The following is a 26,458-nucleotide window of genomic DNA, read 5'->3' on the forward strand; positions in this document are numbered from 1 at the left end:
TTCGACCGCCTGCTCCAACAAGAAAAAGCTGTTAATGAGTATTTGTATGACCGGGGTGCTAGGACAGCCTCTGGGGAGCTGGAGATTTTTTTGCCAAATTACTGGACGCTCATGCGCAATGCCTGTAGGCTCATGCGTCCTTTTGAGGAGGTGACAAACCTTGTCAGTCGCACCGAAGGCACCATCAGTGACATCATACCATTTGTTTTCTTCCTGGAGCGTGCCCTGCGAAGAGTGCTGGATCAGGCCGTAGATGAGCGTGAAGAGGAAGAGTTGTGGTGTCCATCACCACCAGAAACAGCCTTATCAGCATCGCTTGCTGGACCTGCGGCAACGCAGGAAGAGGATTGTGAGGAAGAGGAGTCAGAGGAGGAATGTGGCTTTGAGGAGGAGGAAGACCAAGCACAACAGGCATCCCAGGGTGCTCATTGTTGTCACCTATCTGGTACCCGTGGTGTTGTACGTGGCTGGGGGGAAGAAGATACCCTCAGTGATATCAGTGAGGACGAGGAATGTGACATGATTAGCTCGGCAACCAACCTTGTGCAAATGGGGTCTTCCATGCTTTCGTGCCTGTTGAGGGACCATCGTATAAAAAAGCTGAAGGAGAACGACCTGTACTGGGTGTCCATGCTACTAGACCCCCGGTATAAGCATAAAGTGCCTGAAATTTTACCATATTCCCGCAAGTCGGAAAGGATGGAGCATTTCAAAAATAAATTTAAAACAATGCTTTACACAGCGTATAAGGGTGATGTCACAGCACAACGGTAATCTAACAGGGGAAGAGATGAAAGTAATCCTCCTCTTCCTCCTCCTCCCACAACCACGGCGGCAAGGACAGGATGCTTTCCTGACGTGTTGTTGATGGAGGACATGCGGACCTTTTTAACTCCTATGCATCGCCAGAGCCTTTCGGGATCCAGCCTCAGAGAAAGACTCAACTGACAGGTAGCAGACTACCTAGCATTAACTGCGGATCTTGACACTCTGAGGAGCAATGGACCACTTGACTACTGGGTGTGCAGGCTTGACCTGTGGCCTGAGCTATCCCAATTTGCAATCGGACTTCTGGCCTGCCCCGCTTCAAGTGTCCTGTCAGAAAGGTCCTTCAGTGCAGCAAGAGGTTTTGTCACTGAGAAGAGATGTTGCCTAGGTCAAAAAAGTCTTGATTATCTCACCTTTATTAAAATGAATGAGGGATGGATCCCGAAGGGACTGACATTGGGCAATACATTTGAGTAAAAAAGGCCTGATGATGAGATGAGCTGCCTTGGGCTACAAATGGTACACACAATGGCTTTTTTTTTTTCTTAGAATGCAGGATGATTTGCGTGACTTATCCGCCAACAACTAGTGTTCAAGCCGCAAGGTTTTAGGGCACTTTCTAACTGTTTTACAAACATCAATTTTTCTGGCCGCTGCTACAGCAGTGGCTGCAACAATACCGAATTTTTCAGGCATTTGTACATGCCTAATTTTTCTGGCCTCTGGTGCTGCACTGTGGCTACAAAACTCAAACCAAAAAAAAAAAAAGGCACATAACAGTGATTAAACTGTTAAGAATAGTACTACTTAACACACCACTCATATCTGGTGGCACAGTACATTGCACGCGCAGTGCCCCAAATTTGAAGTAGGAGGACCGACCAAGCATCTTTTTCCATCTCCCAGTTCCTAAAAATTATCTCCGGGTTCCTAAAATTGATGCCATACCTGTACTCTATTGTTCAAAAGGATGGCATATGTGGTGTTTCATGCTGTTGTGCCTGTTGAGGGTCGTGGGCCATCGTATAAAAAGGCTGAAGGAGAACGACCTGTACTGGGTGTCCAAGCACGTTTTTTGTTCAATATTCCCAGTTCCTCTAAATTATCTCCGGGTTCCTCAAATCAATGCCATATCTGTAATCTATTGTGAAAAAGGATGGCATATGTGGTGTTTCATGCTGTGGTGCCTGTTGAGGGTCATGGGCCATCGTATAAAAAGGCTGAAGGAGAACGACCTGTACTGGGTGTCCAAGCACATTTTTTGTTCAATATTCCCGGTTCCTCTAAATTATCTCCGGGTTCCTCAAATCAATGCCATATCTTTAATCTATTGTGCAAAAGGATGTCATATGTGGTGTTTCATGCTGTTGTGCCTGCTGCGGGTCGTGGGCCATCGTATAAAAAGGCTGAATGAGAACGACCTGTACTGGGTGTCCAAGCACTTTTTTTGTTCAATATTCCCGGTTCCTCTAAATTATCTCCGGGTTCCTCATATCAATGCCATACCTGCACTCTATTGTGTAAAAGGATGGCATATGTGGTGTTTCATGCTGTTGTGCCTGTTGAGGGTCGTGGGACATCGTATAAAAAGGCTGAAGGAGAACGACCTGTACTGGGTGTCCTAGCACGTTTTTTGTTCAATTTCCCGGTTCCTAAAAATTATCTCCGGGTTCCTAAAATCAATGCCATATCTGTAATCTATTGTGCAAAAGGATGGCATATGTGGTGTTTCCTGCTGTTGTTTCTGTTGAGGGTCCGGGACCCTCGTCTAAAAAGGCTGAAGGAGAACAAAGTGTACTGGTTGTCCAAGCATCTTTTTCCATCTCCAGGTTCCTTAAAATTATCTCCGGGTTTCTAAAATGGATGCCATACCTGTACTCTATTGTGCAAAAGGATGGCATATGTGGTGTTTAATGCTGTTGTTTCTATTGAGGGTCCTGGATACTCTTATAAAAAGGCTGAAGGAGAACGACCTGTACTGGGTGTCCAAGCATGGTTTTTTGTTCAATTTCCGGTTCCTAAAATTTATCTTCGGGATCCTAAAATCGATGCCATACCTGTACTCTATTGTTCAAAAGGATGGCATATGTGGTGTTTCCTGCTGTTGTTTCTGTTGAGGGTTCTGGACCCTCTTATAAAAAGGCTGAAGGAGAACGACCTGTACTGGGTGTCCAAGCATGGATTTTGTTCAATTTCCCGGTTCCTAAAAATTATCTCCGGGTTTCTAAAATGGATGCCATACCTGTACTCTATTGTTCAAAAGGATGGCATATGTGGTGTCCAAGCATGGTTTTTTGTTCAATTTCCCGGTTCCTAAAATTTATCTCTGGGATCCTAAAATTGATGCCATACCTGTACTCTATTGTTCAAAAGGATGGCATATGTGGTGTTTTCTGCTGTTGTTTCTGTTGAGGGTCCTGGACCCTCTTATAAAAAGGCTGAAGGAGAAAGACCTGTACTGGGTGTACTGTCCAAGCATCTTTTTCCATCTCCCGGTTCCTAAAAATTATCTCCGGGTTTCTAAAATCAATGCCATACCTGTACTGGATTGTTCAAAAGGATTGCATATGTGGTGTTTCCTGCTGTTGTTTCTGTTGAGGGTCCGGGACCCTCGTATAAAAAGGCTGAAGGAGAACGAAGTGTACTGGGTGTCCAATCATTTTTTTTTTGTTCAATTTCCCGGTTCCTAAAAATTATCTCCGGGTTTCTAAAATCAATGCCATACCTTACTCTATTGTTCAAAAGGATGGCATATGTGCTGTTTCCTGCTGTTGTTTCTGTTGAGGGTCCTGGACCCTCGCCTAAAAAGGCTGAAGGAGAACAACCTGTACTGGGTGTACTGTCCAAGCATCTTTTTCCATCTCCCGGTTCCTAAAAATTATCTCCGGGTTTCTAAAATAGATGCCATACCTGTACTCTATTGTGCAAAAGGATGGCATATGTGGTGTTTAATGCTGTTGTTTCTATTGAGAGTCCTGGATACTCTTATAAAAAGGCTGAAGGAGAACGACCTGTACTGGGTGTTCAAGCATGGTTTTTTGTTCAATCTCCGGTTCCTAAAATTTATCTTCGGGATCCTAAAATTGATGCCATACCTGTACTCTATTGTTCAAAAGGATGGCCTATGTGGTGTTGTTTCTGTTGAGGGTCCTGGACCCTCTTATAAAAAGGCTGAAGGAGAACGACCTGTACTGGGTGTCCAAGCATGGATTTCCCGGTTCCTAAAAATTATCTCCGGGTTTCTAAAATGGATGCCATACCTGTACTCTATTGTTCAAAAGGATGGCATATGTGGTGTCCAAGCATGGTTTTTTGTTCAATTTCCCGGTTCCTATAATTTATCTCCGGGATCCTAAAATCGATGCCATACCTGTACTCTATTGTTCAAAAGGATGGCATATGTGGTGTTTACTGCTGTTGTTTCTGTTGAGGGTCCTGGACCCTCTTATAAAAAGTCTGAAGGAGAACGACCTGTACTGGGTGTACTGTCCAAGCATCTTTTTCCATCTCCCGGTTCCTAAAAATTATCTCTGGGTTTCTAAAATCAATGCCATACCTGTACTGGATTATTCAAAAGGATGGCATATGTGGTGTTTCCTGCTGTTGTTTCTGTTGAGGGTCCGGGACCCTCGTATAAAAAGGCTGAAGGAGAACGAAGTGTACTGGGTGTCCAATCATGTTTTTTTTTCAATTTCCCGGTTCCTAAAAATGATCTCCGGGTTCCTAAAATCGATTCTATACCTATACTGGATTATTCAAAAGGATGGCATATGTGGTGTTTCCTGCTGTTGTTTCTGTTGAGGGTCCTGAACCCTTGTCTAAAAAGGCTGAAGGAGAACGAAGTGTACTGGTTGTCCAAGCATCTTTTTCCATCTCCCGGTTCCAAAAATTATCTCCGGGTTCCTAAAATGGATGCCATACCTGTACTGGATTTTTCAAAAGGATTGCATATGTGGTGTTTCCTGCTGTTATTTCTGTTGAGGGTCCGGGACCCTCGTATAAAAAGGCTGAAGGAGAACGAACTGGGTGTCCAATCATTTTTTTTGTTCAATTTCCCGGTTCCTAAAAATTATCTCCGGGTTTCTAAAATCAATGCCATACCTGTACTCTATTGTTCAAAAGGATGGCATATGTGCTGTTTCCTGTTGTTGTTTCTGTTGAGGGTCCTGGACCCTCGCCTAAAAAGGCTGAAGGAGAACAACCTGTACTGGGTGTACTGTCCAAGCATCTTTTTCCATCTCCCGGTTCCTAAAAATTATCTCCGGGTTTCTAAAATCAATGCCATACCTGTACTGAATTATTCAAAAGGATGGCATATGTGGTGTTTCCTGCTGTTGTTTTTTTTGAGGGTCCGGGACCCTCGTATAAAAAGGCTGAAGGAGAACAAAGTGTACTGGGTGTCCAATAATGTTTTTTTTTTCAATTTCCCGGTTCCTAAAAATTATCTCCGGGTTCCTAAAATCGATGCCATGCCTGTACTCTATCGTGCAAAAGGATGGCATAGGTGGTGTTTCCTGCTGTTGTGTCTGTTGAGGGTCCTGGACCCTCGTCTACAAAGGCGGAAGGAGAACGACCTGTACTGGATGTCAAAGCATCTTTTTCCATCTCCCGGTTCCTAAAAATTATCTGTGGGTTCCTAAACTGGATGCCATACCTGTACTCTATTTTGCAAAAGGATGGCATATGTGGTGTTTCATGCTGTTGTGCCTGTTGAGGGTCGTGGGCTATCGTATAGAAAGGCTGAAGGAGAACGACCTGTACTGCCTTGCTGCTCCTTTCAGGCAGGCCAGCTCTTTGCATACAGGCCCACAGACTCTGTAACAGATCCCTCTTTTAGGGAGAGGTGCAGCTATAATGCAGGGTCAGAACCTCTGTCTGCAACTGGTATACTTGATCGTGCAAAAGGAAGTAACCTTACCATGGTTCCCTGACCGCACGTCTTGTTGTTATATTTGGTGAGGGTAATCAGGCAGGCCGTATAGACCTCCCCCGATAGGGGGAGTAAAAGGGATTAAAGGGCTAAGAATAGTACTAATACAAACACAACCTAGTTAACATGGGTCCCAGACTGCATGTCTTGTTGTTATATTTGGTCAGGGTAATTAGGCAGGCTGTATAGACCTCCCCCGATAGGGTGAGTAACAGGTATTAAACTAATAAGAACAGTACTACTTAACACAACCTAGTTACCATGGGTCCCAGACCCAGACCGTGGTTATATTTGGTGAGGGTAATCAGGCAGGCCGTATAGACCTCCCCCGATAGGGGGAGTTACAGGGATGAAAGTGCTAAGAATAGTACTACTTAACACAACCTAGTTACCATGGGTCCCAGGCTGCATGTTTTCTTGTTATACTTTGTCAGGGTAATCATGCAGGCCATATAGACCTCCCCCGATAGGGGGAGTAACATGGACTAAATTGCTAAGAATAGTACTACTTAACACAACCTAGTTACCATGGGTCCCAGACCGCATGTCTTATTATTATATTTTGTAAGGATAATCATGCAGGGGAAGTAACAGGGATTAAAGTGCTAAGAATAGTACTACTTAACACAACCTAGTTACCATGGGTCCCAGACCGCATGTTTTGTTGTTATACTTTGTCAGGGTAATCATGCAGGCCATATAGACCTCCCCCGGTAGGGGGAGTAACAGGGATTAAAGTGCTAAGAATAGTACTACTTAACACAACCTAGTTACCATGGGTTCCAGACCGCATGTCTTATTATTATATTTTGTCAGGGTAATCATGCAGGCCATATACACCTCCCCCGATAGGGGGAGTAACAGGGATTAAAGTGCTAAGAATAGTACTACTTAACACAACCTAGTTACCATGGGTCCCAGACCGCATGTTTTGTTGTTATACTTTGTCAGGGTAATCATGCAGGCCATATAGACCTCCCCCGATAGGGGGAGTAAGAGGGATTAAACTGCTAAGAACAGTACTACTTAACACAACCTAGTTACCATGTGTCCCAGACCACGTGTCTTGTTGTTATACTTTGTCAGGGTAATCATGTACGCCATATAGATCTCCCCCGATAGGGGGAGTAACAGGGATTACAGTGCTAACAATAGTACTACTTAACACAACCTAGTTACCATGGGTCCCAGACCGCATGTTTTATTATTATACTTTTTCAGGGTAATTATATATCTATCAAATCTATCTATTTATCTTCTATCAATTCTATCTAACTATCAATCTATGTATATCTATATATCAAATCTATCTATCTGGTGTGCGGACTGTTTTGAGACAGCCACTTGTGTTTAGGACAACTTTGAAGTAGGAGGACAGACCAATCATCTTCTTCCATCTCCCTGTTCCAAAAATGCAGGCCATATAGACCTCCCCCGATAGGGGGAGTAACAGGTAGTAGTAAACTGCTAAGAATAGTACTACTTAACACACCACGGGTCCCAGACCGCATGTCTTATTGTTATACTCTGTCAGGGAAATTATATATCTTTCAAATATTATCTATTTATCTGTCAAATCTATCTAACTATCAATCGTATCTATCAAATGTATATTGCATCTATTGATCGATGTAATTCGTATCTATCAAATGTATATTGCATCTTTTGATCTATGTAATTCGTATCTATCAAATGTATATTGCATCTTTTGATCTATGTAATTTGTATCCATCAAATGTATATTGCATCTATTGATCTATGTAATTTGTATCTATCATATGTATATTGCATCTATTGAGCTATGTAATCTATGTATCTATCTATCTATCTATCTATCAAATCTATCTCGTGGTTGTGCAAATGGACTGTTTGCGGTTGTTTGCGGTGTGTTACACGGAGAGTTTGGTCTGTCACTGTGAAGCGGGCGTAACCCTTACACTACCTGATCGATACAACATCATAACTGATGTTTTAAAGCACGTTATTCCAAACAATTTAGGAATGTTAGGTGATTTAGGCCCTTTATGGGTTAAAAGCAGACTCTGCATCAACTATGTAATTTTACATGGGAGTTTTGCCATGGATCCCCCTCCAGCATGCTACAGTCCAGGTGTTAGTACCCTTGAAACAACTTTTCCATCACTATTGTGGCCAGAAAGAGTCCTTGTGGGTTTTAAAGTTCGCCTGCCTATTGAAGTCAATGGCAGTTTGCGTGGTTCGCCGGTTCGCAAACAGTAGCGGAAGTTCGAGTCCGCCGTTCGCGAACCAAAAATTTTTACATTCGCGACATCACTATTTATGACCTCTATACAGATACAAAACCCTTAGCAGTTTTAATTATTCCTTCAGAAGCTTCTACTTTCTATTGCTATCTGGTATCAATGTGGTCTAATGTTTCAATGTATATAATCAACCTTTTACAGATAGAAAAAAGAGACAACAAATTGAATAAAAATAAATGCAAAACATAAAGTCCCAGAACAGTCTCAGTTTAGTCCCATGTGCTCTTTTAGATCTCACAGCAAGCTACAAATCAGTGAAAATAAATATACAGTTGCAAATGAGGCAGCAAGACCTGAACAGCAAAAAATGTAGCAACACAACCATTAACCTTTAGTTGGGTGTAAAAAGTACTTGCAATTTTTGTAGTTTTTGTAAGGGATCAGCGTAGCTTCCTTGATGTGGTAGTATAGAGTCTAGCCCTCTAGCACTGTCTCCAGGCTACAGCAGCTTATTTAGATTGTATGATACTCCTCACGGGGGCAGATTTCTTATTCTGGGGACCGTCCCGGTGACCCGACTCTCCAATCAACATAAACGTTTCCTGCCCAAAGTGTTACTGGACCACGGAATTCCAAGGCTTCCAGGGAAAATGTATATTAGTTATCCCTTCAGCTCCGAGTGAGCTCCATCAGGCCCAGTGCTTCTTACTCCCACAGCAGCAGTAACTGACTGATATAAAAATTTCCGGATTAACCCTCTTTGCTCCTCAGTCAGAACAGCTCCTGCTTCACTTAATGCGACAGGGAGTATCCAATCCAGTCCTCAGCAAAGTAAAGTAAAGGGGGTTCTCTTAGCACCTCAGGCACAATTATCCTCCGCGGGAGGAAGTCTTATATTGTGGAGTAACTCATGCACTTCAGTTTGTCATATCACAGTAAATGATTAGTCACAGCATCTCTTATTTTAGTTATTTTGAGCCGGCGTTAACCAGAGGCTTTGGCTGTGGCTCTAGCGAGTGAGCATTATTAGGCTTCTGGCAGACTTCCCAGTCTTACCTCAACCACATTCAGGGTAGTGTCCTAGGGAGCATATCGAATACTCCAACAATGGGCCATGACGAGAGTAGGATTGTTCTCGAGCTCCTTCAGGTAGCACGCCACTTTCGCGTGTTCCATCTAACTCCTCTTCAGGAAGACCTTCTGGTTAATTTTCAAAAAGTGCCCCAATTGCCCCTAAATAAAGTATATTTTGTTTTTTTATTTAGTTTTTAGGGGCTAAATTTGTGGGGGTAGTTAGAAAAAAACAGCACTGAAAAGTGCCTTTATATTTTGGTCTATGAGGAACTGTTTATTCCCTGTAAATATATATGTATATGCTTATATACATTCTGTGTATATCTATGTGTTAATATGTGTATATACACATATAAACACATAAATATATATGTATATAATCATATAGATATATATTTCTTTTTTTGCCCAACACTGTGCGACTTACCGCATTGCGGTCAGTTTTTAATACCAACGCACATTAGCATGCGCCGGTATTGCTAAGTGGAGTGCAAATATCACTTTTGCAAAATAGATATTTTGTGCGCCACTTGTTATCTAGCACTGTATGTGCAGAAAATTTTACACGACTTTACACTGGTAAATAAATGTACACTAAAATATAATAACATAATTTTTTTCAAATTAGGCACCCTAGTGCTCCCGACCATAGTATTCACAAAACAAATTCCTGGACCCAGTGACATGCGGTGAGGTCAGAGACTGGTGAGGTACTAACTATGATACACCCGAGTAGCACATATATGAACCCAATAGAGATAGCTTAAATTTACAACTAAATTAGTAGGTTGCACAATGACAATTTGAATTCTTTACAACACATGCATACAGGTAATAAACCAAATCAATTCTCGTTATATAGGCAAATACAGTTCCACTCTTTATACTCATTCAAAACAAATGAAAAAATAAGAGTGCATGGTCTTACTTTCCCAGAGACAGCAATTTCTTCACTTTCTATGATGAGAATGAACATTTTTCTGCAAGTCCCTTTGAAATTGAATTGTAAAATTAGGCAGTTAAACTAAAGCATTGTTTCTCAACTGTCCTCAAGTACCCCAATAGACCAGGCTTTAATTATAGCCAAACCAGTGCTGCATAGGTGAAAAAATCAGCTGATGGGTGATAGCAGGTTAGTAACCATCCCTGGTATTACTGCTGCTAAGCAGAGTACTTCACTTGCACTTCACTTGCACTGGTTTAGCTCAAATTTCCCATACAAATTGTCAAACTCTTGTCTCTGGTTTTCATGAAATCTCATAGAGTCAGTAATTCACCAACAGCAGAATCCAACATCCATCACTTTACTCTGCAGCAATTGTAAGAGTGCATCAGTTTGCATGAAAATGGGCTCAAATGTCATAAGCAAGAATCAGGTTGATGCTTTATTCAGAAAGAAGTAATATCCTTCAGACATCATCAAGGTGTCATGCTCCCAACCAGCTGGATTTTCTCTGAGAAACATGTACATAGCACGTAGATCACTTTGGTACATGTTGACCGTCTGCACTAGTCTGGAATATGAACTTCATCTGGTGGGTGCTGCTCTCGTCCACCATATTGTCTCTTCACCATATTGTCCAGCAGGTGGGTGCACTTTGTCGACTTACTGAAAAATGTGGCCATTTCCTCAAGTGTTGAAAAAAATACTTGACACTCTTGTATAGATTTTGCTGAATGAGAGACCACCAGGTTTAACTTGTGGGCATAACAATGGATAAAAGTTTGCTTGAGGTACTTTTTCTTTAATCTTGGCTTGCACCCTATTAATAGCTGATGCCATCACAGAGGCTCAGTCGTAAGTCTGAGCTACCAGCTTTTCAACACAATTATATTCCTCCAACACTCCCAATACATAATTAGCAATAGCCCGTGCTTGTCTGTCAACCACTTCATCAAATCCTAAGAATGCCTCCTTCACAATTATCTCACAATTCAGCTCACTTTTAGCCACATAACGCAAAATTACAGAGATTTGTGTTTTGTTTGTAACATCAGTTGTCTCGTCTACTTCAACAGCTACAAATGGGGCTGCATTAATGTCCTTTCTTATATCTTCTCTTATTACATCAGCAACTGCTTCGTTTAAGTCGTTCTGTATTCTGTTTGAACATCCAGAAAACACAGTGGATGTCTTCAAATGTGTTGCAAAAGTTGCATCTTTCCATGCCAAAATATGCAATAGCTCCACATAGTTGCCACGATTAGAAGACTTTGCACCCACCTCATTACCACGAAATGTGATTTCCTGTTTGTCTAGATAGAAGGTTGCTTGAATAAGGTTTTTTAAAATCTCATGGTTTTCATTGACTTTAGCATTGTGGTTGATGATATCTAATCTCTGCTGTTCATTTAAAGAAATATCTATCCTTTTCGCTGATCCAAAGGTTTTCCAAGCAAATTGGTTTTGAATGTGACTTGTGGATTTCTTATGTTTGTTGATGCCCCTTGATAGATTTTTTAAATCGCCAAATTCCGCATTTGTCCAAACATTCTCTGTAGTGGAGAACAAAATACATGGAAAGCAGTAAAGGCGATTCTTCGTATCACAGCCACACAGCCATTCTTTCCTTTGGTACCACTCCATTTGGAATATACGTGTCATGGTTTTCTCTTTTTGAACCAAGTCCTTCAGCTAAGGCATTGATCTTCTTTTATTTATTACTTAAATTTTTGATGGAAAGTCCAATCTTGAGAAATTATTAATGTTAGATATAGGCCTAGATTTAGAGTTGGGCGGTAGCCGTCAAAACCAGCGTTAGAGGGTCCTAACGCTGGTTTTTACCGCCCGCTGGTATTTGGAGTCAGTCAGGAAAGGGTCTAACGCTCACTTTGCAGCCGCGACTTTTCCATACCGCAGATCCCCCTATGCCATTTGCGTATCCTATCTTTTCAATGGGATCTTTCTAACGCCGGTATTTAGAGTCGTGGCTGAAGTGAGCGTTAGAAATCTAACGACAAAACTCCAGCCGCAGAAAAAAGTCAGTAGTTAAGAGCTTTCTGGGCTAACGCCGGTTTATAAAGCTCTTAACTACTGTGCTCTAAAGTACACTAACACCCATAAACTACCTATGTACCCCTAAACCGAGGTCCTCCCACATCGCCGCCACTCTATTAAAATGTTTTAACCCCTAATCTGCCGACCGCACACCGCTGCCACCTACGTTATCCCTATGAACCCCTATTCTGCTGCCCCTAACACCGCCGACCCCTATATTATATTTATTAACCCCTAAACTGCCGCCCCTAACGTCGCCGCCACCTATCCGCCTCACTCCCGCCTCAATAACCCTATAATAAATAGTATTAACCCCTAATCTGCCCTCCCTAACATCGCCGACACCTAACTTCAAGTATTAACCCCTAATCTGCCGACCGGAGCTCACCGCTACTATAGCACATTTTTTAACCCCTAAAGCTAATTCTAACCCTAACCCTAACACCCCCTAAGTTAAATATAATTTTATTCTAACGAAATAAATTAACTCTTATTAAATAAATTATTCCTATTTAAATCTAAATACTTACCTGTAAAATAAACCCTAATATAGCTACAATATAACTTATAATTATATTGTAGCTATTTTAGGATTAATATTTATTTTACAGGCAACTTTGTATTTATTTTAACCAGGTACAATAGTTATTAAATAGTTAATAACTATTTAATAGCTACCTAGATAAAATAATTACAAATTACCTGTAAAATAAATCCTAACCTAAGTTACAAGTAAACCTAACACTACACTATCAATAAATAAATTAAATAAACTACCTACAATTATCTACAATTAAACCTAACACTACACTATCAATAAATTAATTAAATACAATACCTACAAATAAATACATTTAAATAAACTAACTAAAGTACACAAAATAAAAAAGAACTAAGTTACAAAAAATAAAAAAATATTTACAAATATTAGAAAAATATTACAACAATTTTAAACTAATTACACCTACTCTAAGCCCCCTAATAAAATAACAAAGACCCCCAAAATAAAAAAATGCCCTACCCTATTCTAAATTAAAAAAGTTCAAAGCTCTTTTACCTTACCAGCCCTGAAAAGGGCCATTTGCGGGGCATGCCCCAAATAATTCAGCTCTTTTGCCTGTAAAAAAAAAAACATACAATACCCCCCCCAACATTACAACCCACCACCCACATACCCCTAATCTAACCCAGACCCCCCTTAAATAAACCTAACACTAAGCCTCTGAAGATCTTCCTACCTTATCTTCACCATGCCAGGTTCACCGATTGATCCAGAAGAGCCTCCGATGTCTTGATCCAAGCCCAAGCGGAGGGCTGAAGAGTGACGTCCATCCTACGGCTGAAGTCTTGATCCAAGCAGGCAGAAGAGGACATCTGGACTGGCAAACATCTTCATCCAAGCCGCATCTTCTATGTTCTTCAATCCGATGACGACCGGCTGATCTTCAAGACCTCCAGCGCGCATCCATCGATCTTCACCGACGACTTTCCGACGAATGACGGTTCCTTTAAGGGACGTCATCCAAGATGGCGTCCCTCGAATTCCGATTGGCTGATAGGATTCTATCAGCCAATCAGAATTAAGGTAGGAAAATTCTGATTGGCTGATGGAATCAGCCAATCAGATTCAAGTTCAATCCGATTGGCTGATTGGATCAGCCAATCAGATTGAGCTCACATTCTAATGGCTGATCGGAACAGCCAATAGAATGCAATCTCAATCTGATTGGCTGATTGGATCAGCCAATCGGATTGAACTTGAATCTGATTGGCTGATTCCATCAGCCAATCAGAATTTTCCTACCTTAATTCCGATTGGCTGATAGAATCCTATCAGCCAATCGGAATTCGAGGGACACCATCATGGATGACGTCCCTTAAAGGAACCGTCATTCTTCAGTTGGACGTCGCCGGAAGAAGATGGAAAACGCTTCCTCCTCCACTATCCTTACATATATCCAATATTTAAACCCACCCTATTTAAGGACCATTATCACCTTTATATGAGTAATATACCAAGAGATAATCCTGTCATTTGATTCATAAAGAGACTCTCCATATACCTAACGAGGGTGTTTGTCTCAGCCAGCAGTGACAGTATCTGGCTAACCGGTAGTGGATCCAAATTCCAATTTCTTTTAAAATTTTTGTTAAATCCCCTGTTTTTAATGTGATCTAGTAAAAGTTATATTTTAATTTCTCATTTCCCTGCATCACATAAGTACGTTCTTAGAGTGCTATATTTGTACCCTTTTGTCAGTTTTTCACTGATTTTCTGTTAGGCTTAGAGTAGGTGTAATTAGTTTAAAATTGTTGTAATATTTTTCTAATGTTTGTAAATATTTTTTTATTTTTTGTAACTTAGTTCTTTTTTATCTGTTGTACTTTAGTTAGTTTATTTAATTGTATTTATTTGTAGGTATTGTATTTAATTAATTTATTGATAGTGTAGTGTTAGGTTTAATTGTAGATAATTGTAGGTAGTTTATTTAATTTATTTATTGATAGTTTAGTGTTAGGTTTAATTGTAACTTAGGTTAGGATTTATTTTACAGGTAAGTTTGTAATTATTTTAACTAGGTAGCTATTAAATAGTTATTAACTATTTAATAGCTATTGTACCTGGTTAAAATAATTACAAAGTTGCCTGTAAAATAAATATAAATCCTAAAATAGCTACAATATAATTATAATTTATATTGTAGCTATATTAGGGTTTATTTTACAGGTAAGTATTTAGTTTTAAATAGGAATAATTTATTTAATAAGAGTTAATTTATTTTGTTAGATTTAAATTATATTTAAGTTAGGGGGGTGTTAGTGTTAGGGTTAGACTTAGCTTTAGGGGTTAATACATTTATTATAGTAGCGGTGAGCTCCGGTCGGCAGATTAGGGGTTAATTATTGTAGGTAGCTGGCTGCGACGTTGTGGGGGGCAGATTAGGGGTTAATAAATATAATATAGGGGTCGGCGGTGTTAGGGGCAGCAGATTAGGGGTACATAACTATAATGTATGTTGCGGCGGTGTACGGAGCGGCAGATTAGGGTTTATTAATAATATGCAGGTGTCAGCGATAGCAGGGGTGGCAGATTAGGGGTTAATAAATATAACATAGTGGTCAGCGATGTTAGGGGCAGCAGATTAGGGGTACATAGGGATAACGTAGCTGGCGGCGGTGTACGGAGCAGCAGATTAGGGGTTAAAAATAATATGCAGGGGTCAGTGATAGCGGGGGCGGCAGATTAGGGGTTTATAAGTGTAAGGCTAGGGGTGTTTTGACTCGGGGTACATGTTAGAGTGTTAGGTGCAGACTTAGAAAGTGTTTCCCCATAGGAAACAATGTAGCTGCGTTAGGAGCTGAACGCTGCTTTTTTGCAGGTGTTAGGTTTTTTTTCAGCTCAAACAGCCCCATTGTTTCCTATGGGGGAATCGTGCATGAGCACGTTTTTGAAGCTGGCCGCGTCCGTAAGCACCGCTGGTATCGAGAGTTGCAGTGGCGGTAAATATGCTCTACGCTCCCTTTTTGGAGCCTAACGCAGCCCTTCTGTGAACTCTAAATACCAGCGATATTTAAAAGCTGCGGGAGAAAAAAAGCACGCGTAGCTAACGCACCCCTTTGGCCGCAGAACTCTAAATCTAGCCGATAGTGTTTTCCATTTTTCAATCACATGAAACTTTGAATACTAAACACCTGGCAATAGAGAAAAAGAGAGAAATGAGAAGGAGAGAACTAGAGTAAATCAAAGGAAACATAAAAATAAACAGATTGTGTAAAAAAACAGCAAACAACTTACTTGCTTTCTTGCATAATGAACATCTAAGTATGCTCTGTGTAGTGTAGCCTTGTCCTTAGTGTGATATGGGAGCTGATATTTATTAAACTGCAGTCAAATTCTGAATAACTATCTACGCATGTGCAACAACTGGCACATCAAAACGGGGTCAAGGTCAAAAGGAATTTGAATAAACCACAGTTAAAAACACTAAAATGGGTAAACATATGTAGACTGTCATATAAGATAGCAGATGACATTGTTTAGTGGGAACTTACAGGTTTCAGTAGATACATTTTCATTAACATCAAAACCACCAAAAAGATACAAAGAGAAAACATTATAGTATATGGTTTTTGTTGTTTGTTTAGTATTTTTTTTTTTTTTAGTTGTTTAGGTTTTTTTTTCCTTTACATATAACTCTGTCACAATTACTCATTACAATACAGGCAGTCCCCGGGTTACGAACATTCGACTTACTTACAACTCGCACTTACGAATGGAGCCGTTCACATGTTTGAGCTAGCATTATCGCCTGTAAATCAAGCCCCACAAGCAAAGTGAATACTGTACGGTGGCAATAAACATTTACTGATGTGTTCAGTGCTGCTCGGTCGTAGGGAAAAATGTGCCGTCGCTCCTCTGTGTCATCAAGGGATTCCCTGTGTCGCCTCCGTAAGAACTGACGTCTGCACTCGCCGGTCACATGACCTGTACATATCCCTCTTCTCATTGGTCTGTGGATGCGTCTCCCTGGAAGAACTCTGTGACTCCAAAAAATGGCCAAACTTGAACAAAGAAGAAGAGTCCGGAGGCGGAGCTGTCCTTCTACTGTACAGTACATTACAGGTAAAATACTGTGTTATCCTTACTGGTAAAAAAGCACATAATGGAAGCGTGTACAGGGTATGTCCAGATAAGCTGGCGTGTGGTCATAGCTTGATTCTGAAACATCAGGACTGACTTATTTTTCTGAATGGATCATACAATTACAGTAGTTGAGCTGAGGGAACAAAAATACTGTACGTACACAGGAACTTACTGTACAGGAAGTTACAGGACAGTACGTACTGCATACATTACCTGTTCTGTACAGTGTTTTTGTACCCTGCAACAATGCCTCCAAAAAACAAATCTGCCTCCCAAACAAGTGCTGGTGATACAGCAAAAAAAAGAAAAACCATCACCATGGAAATTAAAGTAGAAATAATAAAGAGATCAGAGAGAGGGGAAAATCCATCATCCATTGGCAAAGAATTGGGTTACAGTAGGTCAACAATTGCAACAATTTTAAAAGATAAAGGTAGAATAATGGACCATGTGAAAGGCTACACCCCAATGAATGCTACAATTATCACTAAGCAACGCAGTGGTTTAGTTATCCAGATGGAAAGGCTGCTGACAATTTGGATAGAAGACCAAAATCAGCATAATATACCTATCAGTCTTTCTTTAGTGCAAGAAAAGTCTTGAAGCATTTTTAATAATTTAAAAGCTACAGGTACACCTCATACAGCAATTGAAGGTTTTTGTAATGAAGAATTTGTTGCAAGTAGGGGTTGGTTTAATCGCTTTAAAAAAAGAGCACATTTGCATAATATTAAAGTTCAAGACGAAGCAGCGTGTGCCGATGCAAGTGCTGCAAGTGATTTTAACAAGATATTAGAAGATATTATTGACGATGGAGACTATTTGCCAGAACAAATCTTTATTGTTTACGAAACTGGCTTGTTTTGGAAAAAAATGCCTGAGAGGACATACATTTCAAAAGAGGAAAAAAGTGCACCAGGACATAAGGCATCAAATGACAGGGTGACTTTATTACTTGGGGGTAATGCATCAGGGGATTTAAAGCTCAAGCCTTTGCTAGTGCATCGCTCCCTAAATCCGAGGGCACTACGTAATGTCACCAAGGCATTTCTTCCTGTTATTTGGAGGGCAAATTCAAAGGCTTGGGTTACATTGGCACTCTTTGAAGAATGGTTTTTGAACCATTTTATCCCTGCTGTTGAATGTTATTGCTTAGCCAAAAACATTCCTTTTAACATTCTCCTTCTCCTTGACAATGCCCCTGGACAACCAACCACTTTAGATGACATGCACCCCAATGTAAAGGTGGTATTTCTGCCCCCCAACACCACATCACTTATTCAGCCAATGGATCAAGGAGTCATAGCCTCCTTTAAGGCCTATTATTTACGGAGAACATTATCACAAGCTGTCAGGGCTACCCAAAATGATGAGATGACCTTAAGGGATTTCTGGAGAAATTATAACATTTATGATGCCATCAAAAATATTGCTGATGCTTGGAATGAAGTGAAAGAGACAAATATGAGAGGAGTTTGGAACAAATTGTGCCCCCAATTGACACAAGAATTTCTGGGTTTTACAGATGATGAAATTGCTGAAACCAGGCAAACTGTCGCCTAGATTCAGAAATCTGCGTTAGCCGTCAAAACCAGCGTTAGGGGCTCCTAACGCTGGTTTTGGCTGCCCGCTGGTATTTAGAGTCAGTCAGGAAAGGGTCTAACGCTCACTTTGCAGCCGCAACTTTTCCATACCGCAGATCCCCCTACGCCATTTGCGTATCCTGTCTTTTCAATGGGCTCTTTCTAACGCCGGTATTTAGAGTCTTGGTTGAAGTGAGCGTTAGAAATCTAACGACAAGACTCCAGCCACAGAGAAAAGCCAGGAGTTAAGAGCTTTCTGGGCTAACGCCAGTTCATATATCTCTTAACTACTGTGCTCTAAAGTACACTAACACCCATAAACTACCTATGTACCCCTAAACTGAGGCCCCCCACATCACCGCCACTCTAATACATTTTTTTAACCCCTAATCTGCCGACCGCACACCGCCGCAACCTACGTTATCCCTATGTACCCCTAATCTGCTGCCCCTAACACCGCCGACCCCTATATTATATTTATTAACCCCTAATCTGCCGCCCCCAACGTCGCCGCCACCTACCTACAATTATTAACCCCTAATCTGCCGACCGGACCTCACCTCTACTATAATAAAGTTATTAACCCTTAATCCGCCTCACTCCCGCCTCAATAACCCTATAATAAATAGTATTAACCCCTAATCTGCCCTCCCTAACATCACCGACACCTAACTTCAAGTATTAACCCCTAATCTGCCGACCGGACCTCACCGCTACTCTAATAAATTTATTAACCCCTAAAGCTAACCCTAACACTAACACCCCCCAAGTTAAATATAATTTTTATCTAACAAAATAAATTATTTCTTATTAAATACATTATTCCTATTTAAAGCTAAATACTTACCTGTAAAATTAACCCTAATATAGCCACAATATAAATTATAATTATATTGTAGCTATTTTAGGATTAATATTTATTTTACAGGCAACTTTGTATTTATTTTAACCAGGTACAATAGCTATTAAATAGTTAATAACTATTTAATAGCTACCTAGTTAAAATAATTACAAAATTACCTGTAAAATAAATCCTAACCTAAGTTACAATTAAACCTAACACTACACTATCAATAAATTAATTAAATAAAATACCTACAATTATCTACAATTAAACCTAACACTACACTATCAATAAATTAATTACATACAAATACCTACAAATAAATACAATTAAATAAACTAACTAAAGTACAAAAAATAAAAAAAGCTAAGTTACAAAAATATATTTTTTTTTTACAAACATTATAAAAATATTACAACAATTTTAAGCTAATTACACCTACTCTAAGCCCCCTAATAAAATAACAAAGCCCCCCAAAATAAAAAAAATGCCCTGCCCTATTCTAAAATAAAAATGGAAAAGCTCTTTTACCTTACCAGCCCTTAAAAGGGCCTTTTGCGGGGCATGACTCAAAGAATTCTGCTCTTCTGCCTGTAAAAAAAAACATACAATACCCCCCCAACACTACAACCCACCACCCACATACCCCTAATCTAACCCAAACCCCCCTTAAGTAAACCTAACACTAAGCCCCTGAAGATCTCCCTACCTTATCTTCACCATGCCGGGTATCACCGATCCGTCCAGAAGAGGCTCCGAAGTCTTCATCCAAGGCCAAGCGGGGGCTGAAGAGGTCCATCATCGGGCTGAAGAGGTCCATCATCCGGCTGAAGTCTTGATCCAAGTGGGGGCTGAAGAGGTCCATCATCGGGCTGAAGAGGTCCATTATCTGGCTGAAGTCTTGATCCAAGCGGGGGCTGAAGAGATCCATCATCCGGCTGAAGGATGGAGAAAGAAGATTGAAGATGCCGCTTGATAGAAGACTTCAGCTGGATGATGGACCTCTTCAGCCCGATGATGGACCTCTTCAGCCCCCGCTTGGATCAAGCCTTCAGCCGGATGATGGACCTCTTCAGCCCGATGATGGACCTCTTCAGCCCCCGTTTGGGCTTGGATGAAGACTTTGGAGCCTCTTTTGGATGGAGAAGAGGCTCCAAAGTCTTCATCCAAGCCGAAGCGGGGGCTGAAGAGGTCCATCATCAGGCTGAATAGGTCCATCATCCGACTGAAGTCTTGATCCAAGCGGGGGCTGAAGAGATCCATCATCCGGCTGAAGTCTTCTATCAAGCGGCATCTTCAATCTTCTTTCTTCCGGATCCATCTTCATCCCGCCGACGCGGAACATCCATCCTGGCCGACGACTTCCCGACAAATGACGGTTCCTTTAAATGACGTCATCCAAGATGGCGTCCCTCAAATTCCAATTGGCTGATAGGATTCTATCAGCCAATCGGAATTAAGGTAGGAAAATTCTGATTGGCTGATGAATCAGCCAATCAGATTGAGCTCGCATTCTATTGGCTGTTCCGATCAGAGATTGAAAGATGTCGCTTGATAGAAGACTTCAGCCGGATGATGGATCTCTTCAGCCCCCGCTTGGATCAAGACTTCAGCCAGATAATGGACATCTTCAGCCCGATGATAGACCTCTTCAGCCCCTGCTTGGATCAAGACTTCAGCCGGATGATGGACCTCTTCAGCCCGATGATGGACCTCTTCAGCCCCGCTTGGGCTTGGATGAAGACTTTGGAGCCTCTTCTGGATGGAGAAGAGGCTCCAAAGTCTTCATCCAAGCCGAAGCGGGGGCTGAATAGGTCCATCAATAGAATGCGAGCTCAATCTGATTGGCTGATTGGATCAGCCAATCGGATTGAACTTGAATCTGATTGGCTGATTCCATCAGCCAATCAGAATTTTCCTACCTAAATTCCGATTGGCTGATAGAATCCTATCAGCCAATCGGAATTCGAGGGACGCCATCTTGGATGACGTCCCTTAAAGGAACTGTCATTCGTCGGGAAGTCGTCGGCCAGGATGGATGTCGTGCGTCGGCGGGATGAAGATGGATCCGGAAGAAAGAAGATTGAAGATGCCGCTTGATAGAAGACTTCAGCCGGATGATGGATCTCTTCAGCCCCCACTTGGATCAAGACTTCAGCCGGATGATGGACCTCTTCAGCCAGATGATGGAGCTCTTCAGCCCCCGCTTGGATCAAGACTTCAGCCGGATGATGGACCTCTTCAGCCCGATGATGGACCTCTTCAGCCCCCACTTGGCCTTGGATGAAGACTTCGGAGCCTCTTCTGGACGGATCGGTGATACCTGGCGTGGTGAAGATAAGGTAGGGAGATCTTCAGGGGCTTAGTGTTAGGTTTATTTAAGGGGGGTTTGGATTAGATTAGGGGTATGTGGGTGGTGGGTTGTAATGTTGGGGGGGGTATTGTATGTTTTTTTTTAAAGGCAAAAGAGCAGAATTCTTTGGGGCATGCCCCGCAAAATGCCCTTTTAAAGGCTGGTAAGGTAAAAGAGCTTTTCAATTTTTATTTTAGAATAGGGTAGGGCATTTTTTATTTTGGGGGGGCTTTGTTATTTTATTAGGGGGCTTAGAGTAGGTGTAATTAGCTTAAAATTGTTGTAATGTTTTTATAATGTTTGTAAATAATTTTTTTATTTTTTGTAACTTAGCTTTTTTATTTTTTGTACTTTAGTTAGTTTATTTAATTGTATTTATTTGTAGGTATTTGTATGTAATTAATTTATTGATAGTGTAGTGTTAGGTTTAATTGTAGATAATTGTAGGTATTTTATTTAATTAATTGATAGTGTAGTGTTAGGTTTAATTGTAACTTAGGTTAGGATTTATTTTACAGGTAATTTTGTAATTATTTTAACTAGGTAACTATTAAATAGTTCTTAACTATTTAATAGCTATTGTACCTGGTTAAAATAAATACAAAGTTGCCTGTAAAATAAATATAAATCCTAAAATAGCTACAATATAATTATAATTTATATTGTAGCTATATTAGGGTTTATTTTACAGGTAAGTATTTAGCTTTAAATAGGAATAATTTATTTAATAAGAGTTAATTAATTTCGTTAGATGTAAATTATATTTAACTTAGGGGGGTGTTAGTGTTAGGGTTAGACTTAGTTTTAGGGGTTAATAAATTTATTAGAGTAGCGGTGAGGTCCTGTCGGCAGATTAGGGGTTAATACGTGTAGTTAGGTAGCGGCGACATTGGGGGGGGGGCAGATTAGGGGTTAATAAATATAATATAGGGGTCGGCGGTGTTAGGGGCAACAGATTAGGGGTACATAGGGATAATGTAGGTTGCGGCGGTGTACGGAGCGGCAGATTAGGGGTTAATAGTATAATGCAGGTATCAGCAATAGCGGGGGCGGCAGATTAGGGGTTAATAACTGTAAGGTTAGGGGTGTTTAGACACAGGATACGTGTTAGGGTGTTAGGTGCAGACTTAGGAAGTGTTTCCCCATAGGAAACAATGGGGCTGCGTTAGGAGCTGAACGCTGCTTTTTTGCAGGTGTTAGGTTTTTTTTCAGCTCAAACGGCCCCATTGTTTCCTATGGGGAAATCGTGCGCGAGCACGTTTTTGAAGCTGGCCGCGTCTGTAAGCACCGCTGGTATTGAGAGTTGCAGTGGCGGTAAATTATGCTCTACGCTCCCTTTTTGGAGCCTAACGCAGCCCTTCTGTGAACTCTAAATACCAGCGGTATTTAAAAGGTGCGGGGGAAAAAAAGCATGTGTAACCCCTTTGGCCGCAGAACTCTAAATCTAGCCATGTGGTTGCTATGGGTAATCAACAGCAGTTAAACATCACTGAAAATGATGTCATTGAGGTTCTCGACTCCCATAGCCAGGAACTAGCCAATGAAGACCTAATGGAACTAGAGCAGGAGATAGAACTGAGGGAAGAAACCCAGGACATAGAAACTCCACAATTGAAAAAGTTTCTTACAAAAGAGTAAGCTGATGCTTTTTGTCTTATTGAAGCAGGAATGGCAAAGTTAGAGGAGCAAGATTCTGATACAGAGAGGTTTGCAAAAGTTTACCGTACAGTTACTGAAGGTTTGAAATGCTACAGGGCTATTTATGATGAGAAAAAGAAAAGCTCCCTTGATGCCTACTTCAATAAATGAACTCCAGTAGCAAAATCAAACTCTCCAACAAGTCCATCATCCTCTACTAAGATTGTTTAAGGTTGTACTGCAATCCACTGTATTTGAAAATGTTTGTTTAAGGTTGTACTGTACAATACCTGTATTTAAAAATGTTTACGCGGGGTGGAGCCAGCAGCCGAAACAGTTAGACGCATATTCTTAGAGCTCCCGGCCTTATTAAAAGAAATAACTATATTCAGCTGACAATTCGGCTAGATTTGTATGTGACTTATCGCCAATTAGCACTTGTCTGAAGGATTTGTCATCCAGAAGGAATTATGCCGCTAAATCGAGATTTAGTGACCCTTTCAGGAGGGGCCTGCCACACCGAGAGAAGCAAACCATGTGGGCTTTACTCAACAACTTGCAGCTCTAATACTTGTAGGACAACTACTGAAAATATCCCTTTGATAGAAGAGGAATACGGACTTCTGCATGACTTATTACAGGACCTCGGCTGTCGGATGGCAAACTGTTTCTCAGACCTATCTACCATGTTGGAGTCTGCAATGAGGGCAACTGCCAGTGATGCACCACTTAACCAAGAGCCCGGAGGCACACTGAGGGTATTACCTCTAGAATGTCCGTCGCTAACACCTTATCAGCCCCCGCGACTTCATATCAATAGTGAGCAGAGCAGGTATGGCCTGTACCTCATGAGCCGCACGGCAATTACAGTGCACACCGCTAAGGTTCCGGAACGGCCACCACAGAGCACTGAGTCTGAACAGTCATCTAGGCCCACATTGCACCTATTCATTATGAGGATACCTCCCTGGCTTTCTGGCGACGGTGAGCTACTTGATTGGTATAGGGGAGCTCTTGAACTTACACGGTCGCAGCTCTCACAGGGTCAAGTCCGGATGTCTGAGTGCTTGTTATCGCTATATACTGATGGCGCAATTATCGCGCAGGACATGGGACATACTTTTCTAGCTGAGAAACCCTTATATTCCCCATACCCAAATATTGATCCTCAGGCTTACTTTTATGCAGATGACGCTGGTATATGGGCACAATGCAGGGTTCACAATTACTGCAGCAATACTAACGCTACGTACATCCCCCTCAGGAATGGAGTGGGTTAAAGCAGCAGAGTCTGCTGAAATGTATGAGAGTTAACTTTCCAGCGTAGTGGAGACTCTTGCCTGTTAAGCTCACACCTATAGACTCTTGCCAATGCCTTCATGCATGGACTGTTAAAGATAACATTGTGGTTGTTTAAGTTAATGTTAAAAATGTTTTCCCTTGCTTCCATTAAGCCTGTGTATTGTTTGTTTGAGGTCTGTTGTCTATGGTGATTTTCTTTTACCCTTAGATATGTTTGTAACATGAGTATTTACTGTCTGTGGATCCCAGTGTATATCTACTGTCTGTAGCTACCCAGAATAAGTTTGGAACGGCAGTATAGAGAAATGCTACTACCTACAAGCCCTAGATTACCTAAATAATAAAGAGCCATGTCACTGCTTAGTAACTAGGGGGGCTTCATATATTTTAATAATTAAGGTTTATCCTGTTGACTTGTCTAGCTAAAATTACCAAGGGAATGATTTATATTTATTTCCTCTTTATAATATAGCTTCGGCATATTTAACAGATACTAGACATCACACTTTAAGCAATAGTTGCCACTTAAGTTTTAGGTTTTGTCAGCGTATATATTCCTTCCGCTTAAACAATATAACCAGTAGAGGTCCATGTATTATTCACTGATCTCAGTATAACTAGTTACCTACCTTTATAGTTTACAAAGTTACCTTAGGCGATAGTATTATAATTTTTTATTAATGTCCCTTGTGCCCTGATTACCTACCTATAATTGTATTGTAAGCATAGTGGGCTCTTCTTACAATATACTAGCCTCCTCACTATATTTCTTCACTAGTATAATTTTACTAGGCTCACTCTCTTTTATAGTATAAACACAACATAATATAGGATATTGCCTAGCAGTAAACAGGCTATAAGCCTTTCTACTCTGCTAAATATATTTTGGTTATAACGACACCATTAAGCATATATATTACCATTTCACTGAGGTTTTTAAGGCATAGCTTATTACTTATTCAAAGGATAATAGATTAATTTATGTTGTCCTCTTATCCTGTTTATATTCTGACACCAAGTTATATTACCATATAAGTTAAGTGGCTATGTGTATGCTAGGACATCTCCTATGACTACTATGCACAGATTTCCTTTACCCTGTTATAGAGGATATTCATAATTGTTAGTCACCTCTGTTAGTAGGATATACATGCCTCTAGGGGTCATTTTTAGATTATGTAACCCCTAATGCCGGGCCTGTAAGACCTGATCTCTGTAAGTCATTCCTAGAATATTTATTTACCCAAGTATGCGATTTATTATCCCATATCGTTCTTTTCTTGCATTAAGCCCCTTGGGTTTAAAGTTCTTGCGTATCTAATCCCGGAGGTAAAGGTTTTTGAGCTTTAGATGTGTATGGAGGTTTGTCAGTTATAATATTTCTTCTATTATCCTTACACCAAAATTTATCTGTTTACCTAGATATGCAGTTTCTAGGGATGCCTTAGGGTAAAGCTATTTACCATCTAGCTTACATTCCGATATATTCAGTTGTATAGGTATCTGTTTTTGTTGCCTAAATGTTGTGTTATTTTTATTCTATATATTATCTGCTATCATCATTTGTGACTGTATGACTGTCATCCCCAGTTTCTCTATGGTCTTGCCCACATTACTAGTACATATTATTTGTTCCGGTTGAGCCTCTCTCTTCCCTTTCCCGCTGGTACTTACTGCCTGCGGGTCATATCCCTACTCCTTTTTCCCGCATTGCCTATAGGTGGCACTCCCTTAGGAGAGGGGCGCATCCAGAGGTCCCCTATGCTCCAAACATTCTAATGTCCCCCCTCCACATAATATAATATTGTAGAGTGCAATTTCTATTCATTTTATAGAAAGCGAATTTACCTGCATTAAGTGTTGGATTAAGATTCAGCTGCTTCCTACTTAACTATCACCCCTCACTTTTTATAAACAACATGTCCTTCCTTTTAAGCCCAATATATTGTAACTATATAATATGACCTCTACTAACTATCCTGCTATCTTGTCTGGCTCCGCCCTCCACTCCCTTCCCCGTTTCACCTTGAGCGGCTCTTGCCCGCTGCACTCCTTTACCCCCTTCCTCGCTAATTTGGTCCAAAAGTGGCCAAACAACTGA

General features: G+C 40.8%; 1 protein-coding gene across 1 annotated transcript; it reads left to right on the top strand.

The window, feature by feature from the left end:
- Positions 1-16,883: 16,883 nt before the first annotated feature.
- On the top strand, positions 16,884-17,240 carry LOC128652688 (putative CENPB DNA-binding domain-containing protein 1). The gene has a single exon (XM_053705619.1). The coding sequence runs from the start codon at positions 16,884-16,886 to the stop codon at positions 17,238-17,240; it is 357 nt and encodes a 118-aa protein (XP_053561594.1).
- The last annotated feature ends 9,218 nt before the right edge of the window (positions 17,241-26,458 follow it).

This window comes from Bombina bombina, chromosome 3, assembly GCF_027579735.1.
Source record: "Bombina bombina isolate aBomBom1 chromosome 3, aBomBom1.pri, whole genome shotgun sequence".
NCBI classification, from domain to species: domain Eukaryota; kingdom Metazoa; phylum Chordata; class Amphibia; order Anura; family Bombinatoridae; genus Bombina; species Bombina bombina.

Coding starts and splice junctions, on each gene's coding strand:
- LOC128652688 (XM_053705619.1), top strand. CDS start 16,884: ATGCCTCCAAAAAACAAATCTGCCTCCCAAACAAGTGCTGGTGATACA.